Source organism: Caretta caretta, chromosome 7 (assembly GCF_965140235.1).
Source record: "Caretta caretta isolate rCarCar2 chromosome 7, rCarCar1.hap1, whole genome shotgun sequence".
NCBI classification, from domain to species: Eukaryota; Metazoa; Chordata; order Testudines; family Cheloniidae; genus Caretta; species Caretta caretta.
This window is the reverse complement of record NC_134212.1, coordinates 38044479-38069043: the sequence shown is the minus strand read 5'-3', so window position 1 is coordinate 38069043 and position 24565 is coordinate 38044479. Positions and strand designations below refer to the sequence as shown.

Genomic DNA, 24565 nt, shown 5'->3' with positions numbered 1-24565 from the left:
ACATTTATTTCTTCACCTACATGGGTTCTACCGAAAAGTTTAAAATCAATAGTGATTACAATAAAGTTGGGCCCAGTGGCCCAGGGAGGGTAAACACACTGTCATAAAATAAGCAAAGAAAAATAATCCTGTTTGTACAGTGCCTAACACAAGGCACAGTGAAAATCAGAATAAAACAAAATGGCCAAAGATGAACTGCTTCAAATAAAAATACCCTACACAAAACACTGGAGACAGCTAGAAAGTGCAGACATAGGGTCTGATCCAATTTCCAATGAAGTCTTTGCAAAGAGCCACTCCATTGGCTTTAAATCGGAGGTAGGTTGTACCTACAGTCAGGGAGGTTTTTCATATGAATCATTGAACTGAAAGTCCCTGGCATAATTTACAAAAAAACACAGTATGCAAAGTAAGGACACCATAGCAGACTTCATAAATCTTTGAGAGATATAAAATGAGAGATGGTCACCTCAGTACAATTGACCTAGATTATTAAAAAATTAATTCACCATTCACTGGCCCCTGTTGGAAGACAGGATACTGGGCTAGATGGATCTTTGGTCTGACCCAGTATGGCCGTTCTTATGTTCACAGGATCTTGAATTGAATTCATTTGCTGATCAGCAATCAGTGTAGGTCAGTGGAACTGGATTTTACCAATTCCTTGTTCGCAAAACAAAAGAGGCATTGGGAAGCTGAATTTTCTAAGTCCTGAAGCTTTCAGATTAGTTTCACAGTTAGGAGTGAATTACAGTAATCCATTAGCATGGAAGTACTGAGAGCATAAATATGGTCTGAGTGGCAAAGTCCATGTTACAGAAAAAAAGAGTGGTACTGGAGAACATGGAGATGATAATAGCCACTTCAGACTACCGTCATAAAATGGGTTTTCAGAAAGAGCAATGAATACCAAAAATGTCTGACAACCAAGAGCCTCAGCCCCCTGAATAGAAGGAGCCCAGAAGCCTAGAAAGTTAATGAAAACTTAATGTCAAGCAATTTAGGTACTGCAGTGCAAAAAAAAAAAAAAAAAAAAGTGTGTGTGGGGGGGTGGGAGGGGCATTTAAAAGATTTAAGGAAATACTCTTGTTATGTTTCGGGGAAAGCGGGGTTAGTAACATATCGCATGACTTTCCTCTTGACTTCGAGAATGCTTTGGATGTCTCTCAAGACCACAATGTTGTCTGTTCTGTACAAATATATGAAAGTCCTCTTTCTGTAATTTGCCATTGCTGTTTTCCTTATCTGTGAAGGAAGCACAGTAACTCCCACTGGGGACATTTCATAGTAACTTGATCTTAAAATAAGAAATCTAAGGGAAAGGTCATATCCTAATAAGTTTTGCATACCTAAATTCCCATGGAGCTTCAAAATGATGCTGAATGACTAGGGCACTAACAATTTTCCAACAATATGTTATTGAACAGTTTCCAGTGAGTGTCTTTAGCATGCCAGAACAATAAGTGAAATGAAGATAGGATTGACTGGCAGGACATAGCATCCAAGTCTGCCCTTAGATTTATCTGGGCATCTCCCATTGATGATTCTGGGTTTTTATCTTTAGAATTTCTGTGAATTTCTGTCTTCCTCTTCCCTCTTTTCCAATGAAGATAACTGCCCGAAGCCCCTTTAGCTTTCTTCAAGTCCTGGTGTAAGGCTGTTGAAGTCAGTGGAATATGTGTCTCTTTATCTGACAGAAGAAAATGAGAAAGGCATTCTACAAGGCATTCTAGCATAAATAATGGAATCAGCAGCAACTTTTCTTACTTTAATTGAGAGGATGAGTCTTGTAAGGAAGTTATCGTGTAGCCCAAACTGGAAATACCAGCCTAACCCTTCCAATCAAATAGTTTCAATCGTACTGTAAGATGATCCTGCTTACATCAAGGTGCTCTTCTTTTGAGATGCATTTTCTTTTTCTCTACAGGCAGAGGTCCACAGTGAGGGCAGGGCTGATCACCTCCTCGTATGTATCAAACTCTCTCCATGTGCTTCTGATTTAAGCATCTACCATGTATATTTTTGCTTTGCTTTGTGAGGTGTATTAGTGTGGTAGTTCCTCAAGTTTTGGCACTCATACATAACTAGTTGAAGCTCTTATAGAGAGGGTTGTTTATTTGTTTTGTTTTTAGGTGTACACCACCAATGTGAGTTTTAAGACTTGCAAGATTCCTAAAGAGACTTTGTTTGCAATTGTGTGTGTAAAAACTCAGTTTATGGTCCATTGTTTCTGTGCTATCACAGATCTGAGAATAAGTACCAAACTAATTGTATCTGTCATAATCACCTTCTTTAATGACTTCAGTTGATTTAAATGGCAATATTTACTTTTAAATTCTCTCATTGTTTCTGATATATTGTCTCTTCCTTTAAGTTTAACTCCAGCACAATGGGTTTAATGTTCCATTCTGCCTCACTCAATTCAGGTTAATTGGAAAAATTCAAAAGATGTGAGGTGAACTTAATCTCTTGGGTGTAAGTTATTCCCTGAAAGATATCTGAAGATGTGGAACTCAGTTCTCTGAATGCCATGCACCATAGTTGGTGTAGCTGGTATCAATACATGTGTAGCCTTTTCTCACATCTGGTATTGCACAGGAATGTTTTTGTCAAAGTGGTTAACCATTGGCTCACAACAGAGATTCAGTGGAGGAGGCCCATGATATGCCTAGCTGTGCTGGCCATTAGGGTTTAAATATGGTATGTCCTGGTATTGACCAAAAGGTACACAAGTTTCCTAAGCAATAAAAAACACTGGGTGAAATCTCAGCCTCATTGAAGTCAATGGGGATTTTGCCATTGACTTAAGTGGAGCCAGGATATCACCCCAAGTGTATTATTGTCTTGTCTGAATAAGTGAACATACGATATATAGCTGTGTAATGTAGTATATACTTCTGAACTATGGGCCAGACTCTATGCCAGTTTACACCAGCGGAAGACAATCCCATAGTTCAGATGTTCTCTGAATATGGGGAAGAGTGTCATTTGTACTAAACAATTTTATGTTATTGCATACACTCTGCAAGCTCATCTAGTACAAATGAGGGGTGCCTGGATGAAGAGGGCAAGTGGATACATGAGAAGTGTCTTTTTGTGAACTTGGGGAAGGCAGGAGTCTCTGTTTGGTGGACAGGGGTTGTAAAATTAGGATTAGGCCCCTTTCCAAGTTCCCATTTTTAGGGGAAATATTCAGAAGTAGTAAGTGAAGGTAAGCATGAGAGATGGACCAAAACCAGGCCCTAAATTCCAAACCTATTCCAGTTTGGATGGTGTGACATTTTACCCAGGATACTCAGAACTGTGAGCCTGACTGTGTTACCACTCTGACTTAGCAAGAGTGAGAGCTTTGCTGCTGCTAAATTGTGTGTGAGTTCCCTGACAGACCAGCAAACTGTTCATGACTCTGCCAATCTAACTTTGACTTGAAGATAATAAACAGCAAATTCCAATTGCTGAGTTCCCCAGAGATATGTCTCTGAATTGTCCAGTTTCTCTCACTGTGACACTCACAGAAATGATCAAATTTGCTGCCTCCAAAGAAACAGAATACCTACAAACCTGTTGGTTTAGCTGAGGACTCACACTCACTTTAATACACAGTGCTGAGGTGGTTTTGTAATAAAACAAGAATACGTTTATTAACAAACAACAGAGATTTATGTAATACTAAGCAAGAATAAAAGAAATGTATGTTTACAAGTAAACAAAATAAATACAATACATTCTACTGACTGAAATTTCATTTCAGCAAGTTACAATCTTTATCTAAGCAGATTTCTCACTTACATCAAGTTTCCAGCAGCTCTTGCCTTTCAGGCCACGAAGATTCAGTTTTCATAGGCTCAGAGCATGATGTACCCTGTCGTCCCCACAGTGATGAATAATTAAAAGTTCTTTTTGCTTCCCTTATATTGCTCAACGTCCATTGTCTCTGCCTCAAGAGCTGGGAAGGCTTCCTGGGGTGTAGATTCTGTCCCCTGGCATTATTATTAAACAGGCTTCTCCCCGCTTGTTTAGTTTGATGGCTTTGTTTACTTTATATGAATATATGCTTCTATTCTCCTGTGCCTATAAGCAAGTCAGTAAGACAGGTAAACACACATTCCTTTGTTTCAGAGTAGCAGCTGTGTTAGTCTGTATTTGCAAAAAGAAAAGGAGTACTTGTGGCACCTTAGAGACGAACAAATTTATTTGAGCATAAGCTTTCGTGAGCTACAGCTCACTTCATCGGATGCATTCAGTGGAAAATACAGTGGGGAGATTTATATACACAGAGAACATGTAACAATGGGTGTTACCATACACACTGTAAGGAGAGTGATCACTTAAGGTAAGCTATTACCAGCAGGAGAGCGGGAGGGGGGGAGGGGGGGGGACCTTTTGTAGTGATAATCAAGGTGGGCCATTTCCAGCAGTTGACAAGAACATCTGAGGAACAGTGTGGGGTGGGGAGGGAATAAACATGGGGAAATAGTTTTACTTTGTGTAATGACCCATCCACCCCCAGTCTCTATTCAAGCCTAAGTTAATTGTATCCAGTTTGCAAATTAATTCCAATTCAGCAGTCTCTCCTTGGAGTCTGTTTTTGAAGTTTTTTTGTTGAAGAATTGCAACTTTTAGGTTGGTAATCGAGTGACCAAAGAGATTGAAGTGTTCTCCAACTGGTTTTTGAATGTTATAATTCTTGACGTCTGATTTGTGTCCATTTATTCTTTTACGCAGAGACAGTCCAGTTTGACCAATGTACATGGCAGAGGGGCATTGCTGGCACATGATGCCATATATCACATTGGTAGATGGGCAGGTGAACGAGCCTCTGATAGTGTGGCTGATGTGATTAGGCCCTATGATGGTGTCCCCTGAATAGATATGTGGACAGTTGGCAACGGGCTTTGTTGCAAGGATAGGTTCCTGGGTTAGTGGTTCTGTTGTGTGGTGTGTGGTTGCTGGTGAGTATTTGCTTCAGGTTGGGGGGCTATCTGTAAGCAAGGACTGGCCTGTCTCCCAAGATCTGTGAGAATGATGGGTCGTCCTTCAGGATAGGTTGTAGATCCTTGATGCGTTGGAGAGGTTTTAGTTGAGGGCTGAAGATGACAGCTTGTGGCGTTCTGTTATTTTCTTTGTTGGGCCTGTCCTGTAGTAGGTGACTTCTGGGTACTCTTCTGGCTCTGTCAATCTGTTTCTACATGCACTGCCTCCCAAACACATTTTAAGAACATATTTTCAGCACCCATCTATAACTCTTTGTACAGAATACATACATACATCACACAATTATTTTTGGGACCAGCATGTCACTAGTTTATATATTATACCTTACATGATACCTTTGTGATATATATTGTGATAACAGTATTTTAGGGCACAGCCCTGATGTGAGTCATGGTATGATGTGCCCTCTAACAGTTGGTATTGCGGAGCTCTCAGGGTCATAGATGGTGGGGTAAAGTTTGACCATTTCTGTCCTTGCTCTTATTGTGCTCCTGGTCTTGTTCCTACACTAGACCCAATCCTTCTGGTGTGGGGTCAGCTAAACTACTGCAAAAAAATCTGTTCTTGTGGAATTTCTGTGTGTGAATTGAGGTAATACAGTTAGACCAGATGCACTGGCCTTACTACCCAAAGGACAGGCTGTGCGGAGTTTGGGGGGCAGCTTGCTTCTAAAGACCCAATTTTGGATTTGAGATAGTTCAGAAAAGTTAAATTAGGAGTTTTGCATGTGAAAAGAATGCAGTAAGTGTCCTATTCCTGACATTTAGCTCTACTTTACAGTATATTGCATTTGTTGTCATCCAGAGGTCTGTTATGAATTATTTTTTTGCTATAATCTCAATTATAAATATATTGTAATCTGATAATGGTTCTTTGAGTAAAATTCAGTCTTGTTAGAGTTCAGTCATTTGCATTGTGATTTTGGTTCAGATTAATTTGAAACTTGCAAACTATTGATTTTGTTTAGATTGGGAATAACTACAGGAGCAAAGAAGGAAAAAAATCTGTTTTTGAACTATTTCAGAACAGTAAAAAGCCACAGTAACTCATCCCGAGTGTAGTAATATATCCCACCAACCACATGATATTTAGCTGTTCATAGGCATGTTTCAGGGGTTACAAAAAGTCACAATAAAAACTTTTAGTTCCTCATATGGTACTTGCTTACCTAGAAAATAAATCCAGTTGTAAAATTACTGAAGCATGACAACACAATTTATTGCATACTTAGCTATAAGAATTATTCCAAAATGAACTGAGGAAAATGATTTAAAACGACAACATTTTAGCTCCTAAGGATTCCAGACTATGTGGACCACATTCCAATTTATCGTTCAGAATTTAAACAATATAAAAGTTACAGACTTACCAAGATTGTGGTAATGGATTCATATTTAATTGTTCAAATAAAGAATGTCTATTGATATTAATTGTGATTAAATCTAGAAAATGTTAATGTGATTTTTTTCTATATGCAGACTTACCCTCTTTTAATAAACTTTCTGGAAAAACATGAAAATGTGATTAAGCTTTTTATTGCAATAAATATGTATAGGCAGCCATACATATTTATCTCAAAATGTGCTTTATATAATTCCAGGTATCATGGCAGATTAAGCTAAAAGATCTGCTGTTATATGTCTTATTGGATGACTTATAAAAGGAATTTTTAATGCAATTTTAAATATAGAAGGGGGCAAGGAGATGACAAGAGCACATGATACAGGGAAGGAAACTGAAATTTACCCAATCTGTTTCTTTTCTCTCCTTCTATTGCTGCTAAAATTCAGTGTAACAACTCTGTTTGCACCACTATAGTTAATGTTGTATCACCACTTAATCATTAATTCCTAATCTCCTGGAGTTAGAATCTGACTATAACACTTTTCACTGGGTTGAAATGTGGCAAATAAAGTCAAAGCCGGTAAGCAAATACTTGGTTGTTTAAATAAATTGGTTAGTCTCTAAGGTGCCACAAGTACTCCTTTTCTTTTTGCAAATACAGACTAACACGGCTGTTCCTCTGAAACTTGGTTGTTTGTATCTTTAAAGAAAACAGAAGGAACTTAAAGTGGACTAGTATCTTTTGGATATTTTCTAAGAAATCCAGGTAAGGAAGATGGATGGTTCAAGGACCTGGTAACAGAATACGTAGCTTTTTACCTCAAGGCCACTGATACAAATCCTGACAGGCTGCTAGTGACAGTTATTACCCTTAATAGCTGTTTGATTCACTATATGAAAAGTTAGTGGTTGTGGTCCTAGTCCTATAGGCAGGTATCCACCTCTCTTTTGTGGCTTTGGAGAGTCCCCTGATGAAAATGGGCATGGTGACTGAACGGTTCTGCAGAGTTTTTCTATCCAAGGTTAGGGTTGAGGGACATTTCAGAGTCCCTACAATATTTATATACACAATACAAAGAGTCATTTGAATGTATTTTATGAAGACATGCCAACTCACCTGAATTAATTGTGAGAGATGCGATTTTAAAGTAAAATTAAGCCTGACTCATGATCTCGTGATAGAACGAAATGTCAGATTTTTTTTCCAGCTGTGGCTGAAAACAAATATCCTGACATTTGGGAGTTTTAAACTGAGATCACTTTAATAATTTTACTTAGAAATCGCTGTCAGCCCTAGACAGCCGGGGCTCCTGCTGTCAGCCCACCCTGGGCGGACAGTGGAAGCCCTGACCAGCCTGGGGAGGACAGCAGGAGCCCCTCCTCCTGGGGCCCCTGCGAGGAGAGTCTCCTGTTGTCAGCCTGCTTTGGCCTGCCAGGGCTCCTGCTCTCAGCCAGCCCCGGGTGGCTGGGGCTGACAGTGGGAGCCACAGCCACCTGGAGATGACAGTGGGAGCCCTTCTTCACAGGGCCCTCGAGGAGAGGCTCCCGTTGTCAGCCCTGGATGGCTGGGGCTCCTGCTGTCAGCCAGATATGTGAATTGAGAGCACTTTAAAGGCTCAGAAACTGGAAGGAAAGTAAAGAGAACTCACATTTCATTTTTAAAAAATCCTCATGATTTTTAAGCCAATCTTGTGATTTTGTGGGGGGTCTGACTCATGATTTTCCAATGGCAAAGGTTAGCAACACAGTTTATGTTAGATTCAGACTCATGCAGGTTCTTTAATTATAGCTGAAAATAAAGGAATTTACAAAATATGGTAAATACATTACATAAATTGTCCAAAGTATGGACATTCTAGGCTTGCAACAGTTAGTAAACTGGCCCATCGTTCTTGGGTATTAAAATTCCAAATTTTCCATTGTGCTGAAAATTGACATCACTGTGATTCCAGAAGGGCAGAAGCTGATTGTCAGAGAATATTAAGCAGTTTCCATCATTGTTTAACAGAGCTGATTATGCAATCCCTGTGCAGGGTAAAATTTCCATTACCTTCAGTGGGAGATTTGCCCTGGACAGGGACTGCATAGGGACTCAGGATCCTCTGTAGTTAATACCTGAAGAACATTATATGCAATGTTTCAAATGCTGGACTCCGTTTCTGTGTCTACAAAATGTGGGTGCAACCAAATGAAGCAACAGCACTGAAGGTACAAAAACAGGAGCTGGTTACAGCCAGGCTGATAATATTATTTAAAATTCTTCTGATCTACTTCCTGGCTGAATGGTGTTCCTGGGAAATGCTGGAGTGACACACCACTGAGGTGGAAGGACAAGGGGAAAGTCAGCTGCACCAATTAGGGTTACCAGGTGTCCGTTTTTCGCCTGGAACACCCGGTTGAAAAGGGATCCAGGCGGCTCTGATCAGCACCATTGACCAGGCTGTTGACTCTCCAGTTGGTGGCACTGCGCAGTAGGGCTGGCAGAATCCCTGCTAGCCTCCATGTTGCATAGCTCCCAGCAAGCAGCTGACGTGTCCCCCCTCTGGCTCCTATGTATAGGGGCAGCCAGGGGTTTCCACATGCTGCCCCCGTCCCAAGTGCTGCCCCCTCAGCTCCCATTGGCCAGGAACCATGGCCAGTGGGAGCTGCGGGATCGGTGCCTGCAGATGGGTCAGTGCGCAGAGCCGCCTGGCCGCACCTCCATGTAGGAGGTAGAAGCCGGAGGAGGGACATACTGCTGCTTCCGGGAGCTGCTTGAGGTAAGCGCTGCCCAGAGCCTGCACTCCTGACACCCTCCCAGGCCCCTACCCAAGCCCCCTCCGGCATCCCAAACCCCTCATCCCCAGCCCCACCCCAGAGCCCGCACCCCCAGCTGGAGCCCTCACTCCCCCCGCATGCCCCATCCCCCTACCCCAGCCCTGATCCCTCTCCCGCCCTCTGAACCTCTCTGTCCCATCCTGGAGCACCCTTTTATATCCCAAACCTCTGTACCCCCAGCCAAAGCCTTCACCCCTTCCCACACCCCAGCCCCCTGAGCCAGCTCGGTGAAAATGAGTGAGTGCATGAGAGTGAGGAGAGCGAGCAACGGGGGGTGGGCGGGTGGGGATGGAGTGAGCAGGGGGCCGGGCATCAGAAAAGGCGCAGGGTCTCGGAGGAGGGGCGGGGCAGGGACAGGGCAAGGGTTTTGTGCGAGGCAAGGCACTATACATGCAATTTTTTGCTGATGAAAAAACTAGAAATATTGGCTCCAGAATGAAGGAATTGGGAAATCAAGGCAAGACCCACGGAGAAATAGTTCAGGGTGGGAAAGAGGGGAGCAGAGGGAGGGGCAGGTGGCTTACTGCCATAGAAAAAAGGAAAAATCCAAGAGAGAACATAATAAACATTCTACAAATTAAAATGAAAAGCACTCTGTTCTGTTTTAATTTGCATGGATGTTGAGCAAGCTTGGAACATTGCAAGATTTATTGCTACAGAATACTGTAAATGTGTACATTTGTAACGAGGTAAGGACTTTGCAGTATTTTATATTGAAATGTTTACCCTGTGTCTCCTGTCTGAGGTTTTCCATGTTTTATGTAGTGTGACCAGACAGCAAGTGTGAAAAATCGGGACAGGGGGTTGTAAGGCAAAGCTCCAAATATCGGGACATCTGGTCATCCTAGTTGTCTGTGCACTTAGCACACAGAAATATCAGCCCTTAGGAGAGAAGAGAGATAAAATGACACACACAAGTAGCATTCTTATTAAATCAGTTTAGTAAAGATAACTGAAAGAAAGCCTTCTTCTGAATAGGAAATTTGAACAGATTTGCATCTAGCTAAATTCTATACTGCTCTCAAAGAAGCCTCTATGAAAAGGGGATTTGCTTGTGGAAATTTCAAGGAGGCTTGGGTGACACCAGGCTTAAAATGGCCTCAAATAACTCAAATAACTTCTGGGTGTGTCACAGTGACATTTCTTTGGTTTGTTACAGAATATTAGGGTTGGGGCAGCATATGTACATTTGTTTATAAGGGCATGGTTCTCTTTGAGGGGAAAGGGAAGTTATTTTTTTACACTAGAATGCAGGAGCACAGTGGATTACCAAGCAGGAATGATCCGAGTTTACTAGATGGAGAGTGCTGTATGACTGTGCAGGTCTATTTAGATGTTGACAGGAGCGAGCACAAAGTGACAATACATCAAGTACATATAAGGAGGAGGGAGAAAAATTGTTCTTAACCTCTGAGGCTAGGACAAGAAGCAGTGGGCTTAAATTTCAGCAAGGGTGGTTTAGGTTGGACATTAGGAAAAACTTCCTAACTGTCAGAGTGGTTAAGCACTGGAATAAATTGCCTAGGGAGGTGGTGGAATCTCCATCATTGGGGATTTTTAAGAGCAGGTTGGATAAACACCTGTCAGGGTTGGTCTTGATAATACTTAGTCTGCCTTGAGTGCATGGGACTGGACTAGATAACCTCTCAAGGTCCCTTCCAGTTCTATGATTCTATGATTTCCCTGCAATTTCAGTCCATTTTGTATTATCCATTTCTGTTGTACAGGTGAGATCTGTTCTAGGGCTTCTGGGTAATCTCTGTTCCGTAGTTACTATAATTCTGTTCTGTGTTTTCTGTTCTATAATTACTATAGTTTCCTGGTCTTGTCTGAAATGCACTGCAGGAAGCCGTTTGAAAAAAAAGAAGTAGAAAATTCCTAACCATACTATTTCTGTAAAGGGCAAGGGATACAGTAAGTGAAAAAAGTGAAAAATTGGCCCAAAGAAATTTTTTATGAGCAAAAAGTTGTGAATTCAACATAAGAAAATATGTTTACCATAAAAGTGAATTTTCAAGATGGTTTTTTTGTGTTAATTCTTTCTAAAATAAAGTAACAGATTGTTTTTATAACTAGTACAGCTGTGTCAAGTGATTAATGGTATATTTTTTTCCCAAAGTGTTAGTATTCAGTCATAATCAGGTTTTGAAAAATGCTAAGTTACTATTACTCTTAGACTCTCGTTTATGGTAGTTAATCTTCACAATTTTCCTAAGAAAAACTTCAGCATATTTTTCTTTTGGGGTGAAATATAGAGTACAATGCATGTTATCGTGTAATTATATTACAGCCCAAAAGAAGCAGGAATGGGGGAAGATATTCTATTCTGGAACTCAACAAAATATTCAGAAGTGGCACTGTATGAGCTAGCTTCATGTTAGTGCACAATTCATAACTGAGTCACTGACTCCCTTTAGGTATTTCTCCCTGTGTTGCAGAATACTGACATTTCAGTCTCAATAGCAAGCTCCCATGCATATGTCCTGATCTGACATTGTCTGTACAGGCATTCTGAAGTCACTTCAAAGTCAATATGATTTTTTTGGTAAGATGTATCGGGGGACATACATGGCTACCCAGACATCTGTTGGGAAAATAACACAGAAGGGCACAGATTATCCAACAAGTTCTTGGAATGTATTGGAGACCTTTTTTTTTTTTTTAATTTCAGAAGGTGGAGAAAGCTACTGGGGGGAGGCTGTTCTAGATTTGATTTTGACAAATAGGGAGGAACTGGTTGAGAATTTGAAAGTGGAAGGCAACGTGGGTGAAAGTGATTATGAAATAGTAGCGTTCACGATTCTAAGGAATGGTAGGAGGGAGAACAGCACAATAAAGACAATGGATTTCAAGAAGGCAGACTTTAGCAAACTCAGGGAGTTGGTAGGTAAAATCCCATGGGAAGCAAGTCTAAGGGGAAAAACAATTGAAGACATTTGGCAGTTTTTCAAAGAGACATTATTAGGAGCACAAGAGCAAACTATCCCACTGCGTAGGAAAGATAGGAGGTATGGCAAGAGACCACCCTGGCTTAACCAGGAGATCTTCAATGATCTAAAATTCAAAAAGGAGTCCTACAAAAGCTGGAATCTCAGTCAAACTACAAAGGATGAATATAAACAAATAACACAAGTATATAGGGAGAAAATTAGAAAAACCAAGGCAAAAAAACGAGATCAAACTAGCTAGGGACATAAAAGAAAACAAGAAAACATTCTACAAATACATTAGAAGCAAGAGGAAGACCAAGGACAGAGTAGGCCCATTACTCAATGGGGGGGGGGGAAAGACAATAACAGAAAATGTGGAAATGGCAGAGGTGCTTAATGACTTCTTTGTTTCAGTTTTCACCAAGAAGGTTGGTGGCTATTGGACGTCTAAAATAGTAAATGCCAGTGAAAATGAGGTAAGATCAGAGTCTAAAATAGGGAAAAAACAACTCGAAAATTACTTAGACAAGTTAGATGTCTTCAGATCACCAGGGCCTGATTAAATGCATCCTAGATTACTCAAGGAGCTGACTGAAGAGATATCTGAGCCATTAGCAATTATCTTTGAAAAGTCATGGAAGACAGGAGACATTCCAGAAGACTGGAAAAAGGCAAATATAGTGCCCATCTATAAAAAGGGAAATAAGGACAACGCGGGAAATTACAGACCAGTCAGCTTTACTTCTGTAGCCAGAAAGATAATGGAGCAACTAATTAAGCAATCAATTTGCAAACACTTAGAAGATAATAAGGTGATAAATAACAGTCAGCATGGATTTGTCAAGAACAAATTGTGTCAAACAAACCTGATAGCTTTCTTTGACAGGGTAACAAGCCTTGTGGATGGGGGGAAGAGGTAGATGTGGTATATCTTGACTTTAGTAAAGCTTTTGATACTGTCTCGCATGACCGTCTCATAAACAAACTAGGGAAATACAACCTAGATGGAGTTACTATAAGGTGAGTGCATAACTGGTTGGAAAATCATTCCCAGAGAGTAGTTATCAGTGGTTCACAGTCATACTGGAAGGGCATAATGAATGGGGTCCCGCAGGGATCGGTTCTGGGTTCGGTTCTGTTCAATATCTTCATCAATGATTTAGATAATGACATAGAGAGTACACTTATAAAGTTTGCGGACAATACCAAGCTACCAGTCAGTCGGGAATCAATTTGGAGTGGGCAAATCTACTGTGGGGGCTGCTGTGATGCAAGTCACTGAGCTGCTGATATCACTGAGCTGCTGATATCAAGGGTAGTGACTCTGGGAAATGTGCAGGTCATAGTGGATGGCTTTGCTGCAGTGGGATTCCCTACTGTGGTGGGGCGATAGACGGAACCCATATCCCAATCTTGGTACTGGAGCATCAAGGCAGCAAGTACATAAACTGAAAGGGGTACTTTTCAGTGGTGCTGCAAGCACTGGTGGATCACAAGGGACGTTTCACCAACATCAATGTGGGATGGCTGGGAAAGGTACATGATGCTCGCATCTTCAGGAACTCTTGTCTGTTTCAACAGCTGCAGCAAGGGACTTACTTTCCAGACCAGAAAATAACCGTCGGGATGTTGAAATGCCTATAGTTATCCTTGGGGATCCAGCCTACCCCTTAATGCCATGGCTCATGAAGCCATACACAGGCACCCTGGACAGTAGTCAGGAGCTGTTCAACTATAGGCTGAGCAAGTGCAGAATGGTGGTAGAATGTGCATTTCAGCGTTTAAAAGCACGCTGGTGCAGTTCACTGACTCGGTTAGACCTCAGCGAAACCAATATTCCCATTGTTGTTACTGCTTGCTGTGCGCTCCACAATCTCTGTGAGAGTAAGGGGGAGACATTTATGGTGGGGTGGGAGGTTGAGGCAAATTGCCTGGCCGCTGATTACGCACAGCAAGACACCAGGGCGGTTAGAAGAGTACAGGAGGGCGCGGTGCGCATCAGAGAAGCTTTGAAAACCAGTTTCAGGAATGGCCAGGCTACGGTGTGAAAGTTCTGTTTGTTTCTCCTTGATGGGACCCCCCCCCAGGTTCACTCTACTTTCCTGTAAGCTAAGCACCTTCCTCTCCCCCCTTCAATCACCGCTTGCAGAAGCAATAAAGTCATTGTTGCTTCACATTCATGCATTCTTTATTTATTCATCACACAAATAGGGGGATAACTGCCAAGGTAGCCCGGGAGGGGTAGTGGAGGAGGGAAGCACTGGGTGGGGTGGTGGAGGAGGGAAGGACAAGGCCACAGAGCACTTTAAAACTTTAAAACTTATTGAATGCCAGTCTTCTGTTGCTTGGGCAATCCTCTAGGGTGGGGTGGCTGAAGGCCCCCCCACCGCATTCTTGGGCGTCTGGATGAGGAGGCTCTGGAACTTGGGGAGGAGGGTGGTTGGTTACACAGGGGCTGTAGCGGCGGTCTGTGCTCCTGCTGCCTTTCCTGCAGCTCAACCATACACTGGAGCATATGAGTTTGATCCTCCAGAAGCCTGAGCATTGATTCCTGCCTTCTTTCAGCAAGCTGATGCCACCTACCATGCCATCTTCAGCCCGCCACCTCTCCTCGCAGTCATATTGTGTTTTCCTGCACTCTGAGATTGTCTGCCTCCATGTATTTTGCTGGGCTCTGTCAGTGTGGGAGGACAGCATGAGGTCAGAGAACATTTCATCACGAGTGCATTTTATTCGCCTTCTAATCTTCACTAGCCTCTGGGAAGGAGAAACATATGCAGCTGGTGGAGGGGAAAAAAAGGGAGAGTTGTAATTAAAAAGACACATTTTATAGAACAATGGGTACACTCTTTCACGGTAAACCTTGCTGTTAACATTACATAGCACATGTGCTTTCATTACAAGGTCGCACTTTGCCTCTTATTGAGGGTATGCTGGTTTGGTGTGAGAGATCACTCATGCAGGGCCGGGCAGCAGAATTCGGCTTGCAGGCAGCCATGGTAAGCCACAGTCTTTTGGCTTCTTTAACCTTCATAACATGTGGGAATGGTTTCAAACAGCAGTGCCCTCATTTCCCATACGAAGTAGCTGTTGGGTTGGCCATTAAAAATGGGTTGGCAATTTAAAAGGAGGGGGTGCAGAAACCCAACTAACCCCCTCCCCCCCCACACACACCCAATTCTCTGAGGTGATGGCTTCACCCCTCCCCCCACCACATAGCTAACAGCAGGGAAGATTTCTGTTCAGCCACAGGCAAACAGCCCAGCAGGAACGGGCACCTCTGAATATCTGCTTACCACCCTATTTCAACCAGGTGACCATGAATGATATCACTCTCCTGAGGATAACACAGAGAGATAAAGAACAGGTGTTGTTTGAATGCCAGCAAACACCGGGACCATAAGCTTAATGCCTTGTTCTGCAATGATCCCCAGCTACGTGCTACTGGCCTGGCATGGTAAAGTGTGCTACCATGGAGGACGGAATAAGTCTGTCCTCCCCAGAAACCTTTTGCAAAGCCTTTGGGAGTACATACAAGAGAGCTTTATGGAGATGTCCCTGGAGGATTTCCGCTCCATCCCCAGACACGTTAACAGACTTTTCCAGTAGCTGTACTGGCCGCGAATACCAGGACAAATTAATCATTAAACACGCTTGCTTTTAAACCATGTATAATATTTACAAAGGTACACTCACCAGAAGTCCCTTCTCCACCTTCAGGGTCCGGGAGCCCGCCTTGGGTGGGTTTGGGGGGTACTGGGTCCAGGTCCAGGGTGATAAACAGATCCTGGCTGTTGGGGAAACCGGTTTCTCTGCTTCCTTGCTGTGAGCTATCTACAATCTCCTCCTCCTCATCATCTACCTCGCCCCCAAAACTTGCTTCCATGTTGCCTCCCACTCCTTGGATGGCGTCAAAGCACAGGGTTGGGGTAGTGGAGGCTGCACCCCCTAGAATGGCATGCAGCTCATCATAGAAGCGGCATGTCTGGGGCTCTGAACCAGAGCGGCTGTTTGCCTCTCTGGTTTTTTGGTAGGCTTGCCTGAGCTCCTTAATTTTCACGTGGCTCTGCTGCGGATCCCCGTTATAGCCTCTGTCCTTCATGCCATTGGAGATTTTTTCAAATATTTTGGCATTTCGTCTTTTTGAACGGAGTTCTGCCAGCACGGATTTGTCTCCCCATACAGCGATCAGATCCCATACCTCCCGTTCCGTCCACTTCATTTAGACATTACTTGTTTTTCCATGTAGTTTTTTTTTCAAAAGTGCAGTAGTGTGAAAAGAGATTGGTTTATCACTGAAAAGTGGTTAGACAGGTTATACATTTCTTAGGTTTGTTCACATGAAAAAGTAACTTAGTTATTGAAAGAAAAATTAAAAGGTAAATTTTGCTTTTAAAGAACATCAGATTATGGCTGCACAAAGACTGTTAGCTTTATTAATATGTTACTTTAGAATGATGAATACCTGAATTGCACATTTAGGTACTATGGGAAAAAGCTGTAAACCCTTACAGTTGCTGACAAAGTTTGCACATATGTAAGTGAGTACAGAATTTGGCTGTACATAAAAATTTAATTTGTGAAGCATTAACAGTATAAATGAATACAGAATATAAATTAAAGAAGGATGCATTGATTTTGTCCAAAATAGAAGAACTAAAATGTATTCACATTTCGGTGTGTGGGATTTGCCCATCTCTTCCCATCATAGAATAGACACTAGTTCTGCCCTAATGTCATCCAGGCATAGGTTTTGTGCCTCCACTCTGTCCCTGGGTGCACCACCAACCCCAGTTCTTCAGAAGTTGAGCTCTTTTGGAAGTGCTGTGGGTAGAGAATCCTGAGTATGGCTGCCAATAGGGCCTGCCTTAAATGGGATGTGATACCCTAGGTGAGGTTAGGACTGTGCAAAATTTAATGCATGCAGTGGATTGTCTTTTGCTTTTGGAAGAGGGGAATGATACATGTTTACCCCCTTCATTACTATTTATGACCCTCGCATTTTCTAGTTTCACTGTGCTTATCAAAATAGGTAGGCACTTCAGATCTTATACATATTCAAGTAAATATTTCATTTTTGAGAATTTTAGGAGATGGCTGCTTTGTGATGAAACAAATTCATTTTGATATGTCAAAAGCACTTTTATGAATAACTTAAAACATACTCTAACTGCCAGGGAAGACTTTAAAAGTGGGATTTAATTCAAGGAATGAGCTTCAACTCATGCTGCAGTTGTTCCTTCTCCTCCTGTGGGAGTATTCAGAGTTCGATCATGGCAGGAAATTGCATCTATGATATTAGCGATTTACCCTCTTAAAGTCATATTCCTCTTTAGGTCATTTCTTGGAAACATTATTTAAGATGCCTGTCCTATGAGTATTAAGAACCTATTATTTGATAAAGTATCTGTTGAGAATAATAAGATCCATTGATTCTTACAAAAGGCCTTTTGACTTTTTAAAAGGTGGAGAGTTTTGATAATATATTCAGGACAATCTATGGAAAAAGTAACCAGAGGTAGAAAACTGACTCCATTGAAGTGACTTGCCATTGACTTCAGTGGAGCCAAGATTTCACCCCAGAAGTTTATTTCCTGCATTAGAGAAAATCTTTATACCATGAAAGATCATGTATAATGTAGTTATTTACATAACATCCCTTATAATGTAAAACACTCTTACCTGATAACATAAAACATTCAGATTTAGGAGAATCAAATTTTAAAAAACTTAGAAAGTTTTATACTGTAAACATTATAATAAACAATTAACATTTAAAAATGAAATATCAAGTTTAATATCAGCTTTGTCCCCCATATCTTCCTGGAGTTCAACCACACAGAGTTCATCGCCAGATTGGGGACTTATTTGATAATTAATGAGTAAGCATAATTTTTACAGAACAAAGGCCCATGATTTTATTTATTAAAAGACACTGAGATTATGTTCTCATTTAACTTAAAAAAACAAGGTTGTGTAGCTTTTTCTTGAAAATAATCTCATTTTTCACATTACTGTTCTCACATCACCACTGCAGTGATGCATTCTTAAATCTTTGGTAGGATTGCAAATAAGCATGTGGCAACAGAGGGCTTGGCCAGTGTTCATATTATAACAAGCTATGTGTTAGCCTCTGTACAAACTTACTGGATATGTCACATAAAATTTTTTCATAGACTGTAACAGTTCTGTATCTCAAGTGAATGTAGTATAGGTAACTAGCTAAATAGAAGAAAAGGAGTACTTGTGGCACCTTAGAGACTAACAAATTTATGTGAGCATAAGTTCTTCTGAGTTCACTTCATAGCTCACGAAAGCTTATGCTCAAATAAATTTGTTAGTCTCTAAGGTGCCACAAGTCCTCCTTTTCTTTTTGCGGATACAGACTAACACGGCTGCTACTCTGAAACCTGGCTAAGTAGATTAACTTCAAAAGTTGTGAATCTGTTTTATCAAGGCCTTTTTCAAAAATGTAGATTGTGGTTTCAGTTCAATGCTATTATCTTATTGGGTACTAGAAGTGGATGGAAATTTTGCATAGAAAAGAGTGAATTTGTGGGGAACCTAATTTCTTATATATATTCCAAAATACCTGTAGTTTAGCAATAAAGCCCTGATACAGGAGTGCTTTCTTTAGTTGGGGGCCTAAGTGATCAATCCAATTCCCACTGAAGTCAAAAGTCTTTCTATTGACTTGAGCAGGAGTTTCATTAGTTCCTAAACCACTGCCACGAATTAGTAATGTTTAGATATGCATATGAAATTTCTGTTTACAAATATTAAATGCATGGCATGTAGCAGATATTATAAACCTGATTTATAATATACATCATATGTTTTGCATTCTATGGTCTACATTTCACCGTAATCTTTATTAATCCCAGTGATGTTCTCATTTGGTAATCATGTACTTTCTATAGAGAAATGCAAAACAAAAAATTGTTAAATCATAGTACAAAGATGTATCAAAGGGACACTGGTCAAATTCTTCCCAAAATGTAGGTGTTGTTAAAGATAACTTTTATAAAACCTAAGATCAACAGAGGGAAAAAATCAGCAGAATCACTCTAGAGAAAAAATGTTCCTCTTAAGTATTTCTAGGGCCCTACCAATTTCACAGTCCATTTTGGTCAATTTCATAGTCATATGATTTTAAATATCATAAATTTCATGATTTCAGCTATTTAAATCTGAAATTTCATGGTGTTTTAATTGTAGGGGTCCTGACCCAAAAAGGAGTTGTGGGGGGACTGCAAGGTTATAGGGTGGAGGTTTCGGTACTACTACCCTTACTTATGTGCTGCTGGCGATGGCGCTGCCTTCAGAACTGGGCAGCTGGAGAGCTGTGGCTGCTGGCTGGGAGCCCAGCTCTGAAGGCAGGGCCACCACCAGCAGCTGCACAGAAGTAAGGATGGTATGGTATGGTATTACCACCCTTACTTCTGCACTGCTGCCTGCAGAGCTGGGCCCTCAGTCAGCAGCTACCACTCTTTGGATGCCCAGCCCTGAAGGCAGCAGCACAGAAGTAAGAGTGGCATGGTATGGTATTGCCACCCTTACTTCTGCGCTGCTGCTGGCAGGGTTCTGCCTTCAGAGCTGAGCACCTAGCCTACAGTTGCTGCTCTCGGGCCGCCCAGCTCTGAAGGCAGTGCAGAAGGGTGGCTGGCAATACTGTAACCCTCCTAAAATAACCTTGTGACCCTCCTGCAACTCCCTTTTGCATCAGGACCCCCAATTTGAGAAACGCTGGTCTCCCCCCATGAAATCTGCGTAGTATAGGGTAAAAGCATGCAAAAGACCAGATTTCATGGTCTTTAATGCGTTTTTCATGGCTGTGAATTTGGTAGGGCCTTAAGTATTTGCAATACATTTCAGCTCTTTTAGAGGTCAGAAACCGATGGTGAAATCATCAGTTAAAAACTGACCACAATAAAAGTAAAATGGACTATCTGTTTTCATTGTTCAGGCCAATAGAAAACCAAAAAAGTCAACATGAAGTATAATTAGTGAAAAGTAAATTTTTTTTATACCTCACTTGTAATAATCTAAAGTGTTGAGGCCCAACCCTGCTCCTGCTGATGTAAGTTTTGCAGTGACTGCAATGGATTCAGGGTATGGTCTGTGTTTTGTAACATGGTAAGGAACTTTGATTTTTAAAATCACTTGATTTTTAAAATTATACTGTCATTTTTTGTAACAAAACAGAATGGGTTTCTTCTGATTTATTCCAGTTCTTAGGACTACAGGGAAGGATGTTTTTTAGAGTATTCCCTTTATTCATCTCATTTAGTTAATTAACAAAGGATTTGGAAGTTGTTCCTGTTCTCAAATATTAGGTCATTTAATAACTAAGAAACTGAAGAAAGAACCAACCATTTAGTGTAGATTTAAGACTTCACATATATGAAGTTTTCACATTATATGGATATCCTGTAGTTAGCAAAACTTTACTAGACCTCTGAGAAATATAAATACTGCCAGTTACAAAATTCATATTATTTCTTTGGGCCAAGTGCAATTCTGAAAATTAAAATAATTTGTATGTATCTAGACCATAAAGATCTGCAATGTAATATGCAGTACAGAATGTTGGTGTATTTTAAAATCAGCAACTCATTGCAATCTTATTAGACCACTTATGTGACAAGAGGAGGCCTACTCAAAAAATTAGTAACTTGGCACAGTTAGCTATTGCTCCTTGCCAAAGAGAGGGCAAAAGTCTCCAATAAGAAGCCAGCTTTTCAGATTACAAAACTGTCCGTGACTCATTGCCAGCCTATCAATATCTTTCTTTAAATAATAATGATTCATAGAGAGTAACGCCTAAATTGTACATCATGAAATATAATTTCACTATTGCTGAATGCAACATGGATGGTTTTATAGAGAAGGATTGATTTTTTTAATTGTTTTAATTTTTGCTGGATAAACTGGATTAAATCAATCAAAAGCAAAATAATTCAGTTTTGTGCTCTGATGACACTGTGTTAGGAATGGTAGAAATACCTACACACATTTTTCGCCGTTCATGATTCCCTTCTGTATATATTCCCTTCCATATTGTTTATGATTAGACAGTAGAGGAATGCATCGTATTGTATTGATTCTGCTTTTTAATTTTCTTTACAACATAGTGAATTAACAATGGTTTTCATTTTTAGAATGTGAGGTTTTTTAGGGCTTTAGAATGAAGAGCACTGGAAGAAAATCTTAATAGAATTAGTTTTGGTTTCATAACACTCTTCACACAGAATTAAATTACAGCTGCCCCCAACAGAAAACAGTTTGACACAGTGTTCAGTCTTTCTGTTCAGGTAGCTACAAAGGCAATTTGTATTGGGTTGGAGAGCTCCTCCCCACAGACCTAACATCTGGGTCATTGGTGAGACAGCGTGGTAAGATAATACATTATTTGTACCTATTGGAGGCCTGCCAAATTTATGAATAATAGTAGAACACTGTCATTTCTATTGCAATCTGCTTTCTACTGACAGGGGCAGGATATCACATCATTTTCAGCCTTGCAGTAATGTCCTCTAAAACTTTTGTTAAAGTTCTGTTCTTCCACTTACAATAAAATTAATTTTAAAACTATATAATAATCCTTCCAAGTACATCAAGCTGTTTCTAGTATATGAATCAATATTTCTTCCACAACCATACTGCATTTTCCAGTCTTCTCCGCTTCTATCACCTCTGTTTTATGCACATGCTTGTAAGTAATAATCCTTTCATATCCAATATAATGAAATAGGCTTGAGGTCTCAGCAGTATCTACTCAGTTTCAGAATACAACAACATTGATTAAATGAAATATCTGAAATAGTTTTGTAAAAGTTCTAGCATATCTGCATAACCCCAGAGGCATATTTGGGCCTGTTTCTCATTTACACCAAAGCTGATTTATACAGAGAGAGAAGTGTAAAAAACGGCTTTAGTGTAAATGAGAATCCCACCCATTTCTCATTCTGTGTAGGCTTTACAAACAGAGCATAGACAATAAATTTTAATCATATATATTTTTTCCCAGAACAGGCTTTTTCTTTCAATTCAGTCCTCTATTGCACTACCCACTGCACACTAAAGATTACAGTAGGTTCAATGGATAGTACTTTTGGTGCTTGCTGCTTATATGATCATTCAGTTGTGTGGGTCAAATATTATTTTACAAAAACCATTTCCTAGTGATGCTGATGTCATTGTCTCTTGCTTATATGTATCTGGAAGCACTTGATTGTTAGGACAGATTGGAAGTGATATATCTTTGATGTTTTTAAAGGTAGGAAGAAATTTCACACCTTTCTGAAGTGCCTCTTATCTGCAAGTAAAGAATGTGTTAGTTAACAGGAGAGCCAGTTAGAACCTGACTGACCTGCCTTGACATTAAATGCCTTGTAAAACTTGCTTTGTTCTTGTAATATGCAAATTTTTGATTAAATCCTGTCTTTTTTTAATGCAAGTGGAGGAATGTGTAATGGGATGTTGTCAGTTGCATGTGTTGTGCACTTTAGAACCATCCTGCAGGGCTCAGGGTGGGCCACGGCAATACCCTTCTGGGTGCTCTTTATTCCTGTTTTGAGTGGGAGTAGTTTACTTTCTCCTGCTCCTATTGAGCAGTACATACTTCTGTAGCAGCATGCATGCCTGCAGCCCCTGAGGGGCTTGGTATGCCCCTTCACTCACAGCCCAAACCTTCCTAGGAAAATGGTTTGCAGTCTTGTGTGTTCGTGAGTGGAGCAGCTTCTAGAATTCTTCTGTGGTGTCGTAGGTTTCTGCCATGCTGCTTGTGGCAGGGGAACATTATCCTCCTTCCCCTTCATAGGGCAAAATTTTACCCTTTGCTTCTATAAATGTATTTGATTTGGGAAGTTCACTGTCTTATAGATCTGGATGTAGAAATTATTTGGGTACAGGGAACATAATGAGGGTTGTCCAATTCAATTCTTGTACCAAACTTCTAGTATTTATACCTTTAAGAGCTTTATAAGGTTGCCAGGTGTCTGGTTTTCAACCAGAACACCATGTCAAAAAGGGACCCTGGCGGCTTTGACCAGGCTGTTAAAAGTCCAGTTGGCAGGGCTGTCAGGCTCCCTACCTGGCTCCACGTGGCACCTGGAAGTGGTGACATGTCCCTCTGGCTTTGAGGCGCAGGAGCGGCCAGGGGGCTACACATGCTGCCCCCACCCTGTGCACCGGCTCTGCAACTCCAGTTGGTTGGGAACCACAGCCAGTGGGAGCTGTGGGGCAGTGCCTGTGTGCAGAGGCAGAGTGCACCGTGCAGAGTTGTCTGACCACCCCTATGCCTAGGAGCCGAAGGACATGTCACCGCTTCAGAGAGCCCCCGAAGTAAGTGCTGCCCAGAGTCCAGAGCCCAACCCCCTTCCCCAGCCTGAAGCCCCCTCCCAAACCCAAACTCCCTCCTGGAGCCCGCACTCCCACTTATGCACCCCTGCCCCAGCCCAGAGCTCCCTCCCGCACCCTGAACCCCTCATTTCTCGCTCCACCCTGGAACCCGCATCCCCAGCCCAGAGCTCGCACCCCCTGCCACACCTCAACCCCTTGCCTGAGCCCAGAGCCCTTTCCCACACTCAAAACCCCTCGCCTCCACCCCCCAGCCCTGAGTCCCCTCCTACACCCCAAGCCCCTCATCCCCAGCCCCACCCCAGAGCCCACATCCCAACCCACTGCCCCAGCCTGGAGCCCCCTCCCACACCCAGAACCCTTCATTTCTGGACCCACTCTAGAGCCCACACCCCCTGCTGGAGCCCTCACCCCCTTCTGTACCCCAACCTTCTGCCCCAGCCTGGTAAAAATGAATGAGTGAGGGTGGGGGAGAGCGAATGACCGGAGGGGAATGGAGTGAGTGGGGGCGGGGCCTTGGAGAAGGGGCAGGGCAGGGGCGGGGCTTCAGGAAAGGGGCAGGGCAGGGCAAGAGTGTTCCGTTTTGTGTGATTAGAAAGTTGGTAACTCTATATGTTACATTCCTTCCGTACATAAATATGTGACAGGGTTATCTGGTCCAGAAGCACAAAAAGTATGTCTTCTTTAGTTTTACGTGGAATATTTATTTCTCTTTTCAAGGTACCTGCATTGCATCTTTTGGTACTGTTAGCTAGCTTTCAAAAACCACTGTCTTTCCAGACTACTGCACTCAAAGTGTATGATTAAAATGATTTGCTGGATTGGCGGCATACTGCTCAGCACCTTGTAGGATCAAGCCCTATAAGAGGATAGAATATGATCTTTTCTCAGGATTTTTGTTTGGTGCTGGAGTTAAAAGCAGCTATGCTGAAGTCATTATTTACGCTAGGGTTGAATTTGACCCAGGATTTGCTAGGGGACGTTGTGTGCATTTTGTTGAGTTGGTTGTGCAAGTAAATTAAAAAATAAAACCAATCCTTTATTTCTCCTTTTCTCGTCACATCTAGCTTTAGTTCTAACTTCCCTAATACTTGAAAACCCTCCTAAAATCTGACTTC

At 41.6% G+C, this 24565-nt stretch overlaps 2 protein-coding genes across 6 annotated transcripts in view; one reads left to right on the top strand and one right to left on the bottom strand.

Annotated features, from left to right (window-relative positions):
* The window catches only part of PPARG (peroxisome proliferator activated receptor gamma), a 103170-nt gene that overhangs the window by 23790 nt on the left and 54815 nt on the right, over nt 1-24565 (top strand). For 2 of the 5 annotated variants that reach the window (XM_048858626.2, XM_075130558.1), the window contains exon 1: nt 8409-8547. The exons of 1 other annotated variant lie outside the window; for it this stretch is intronic. The gene's annotated coding sequence lies outside the window, so the exon portion shown is untranslated. Of the gene's footprint in view, nt 1-1927; nt 1967-8408; nt 8548-9609; nt 9846-24565 lie in introns of those variants that run through there. 2 more of the 5 variants (XM_075130557.1, XM_048858627.2) reach the window with 2 other exon arrangements.
* Nucleotides 14290-16330, bottom strand: LOC125640260 (uncharacterized). Its single transcript, XM_048858630.2, has 2 exons — nt 15783-16330; nt 14290-14866 (listed from the first exon to the last, which is right to left on the bottom strand). The coding sequence occupies exons 1-2, from the start codon at nt 16306-16308 to the stop codon at nt 14400-14402; spliced, it is 993 nt and encodes a 330-aa protein (XP_048714587.2). The 5' UTR covers nt 16309-16330; the 3' UTR covers nt 14290-14399.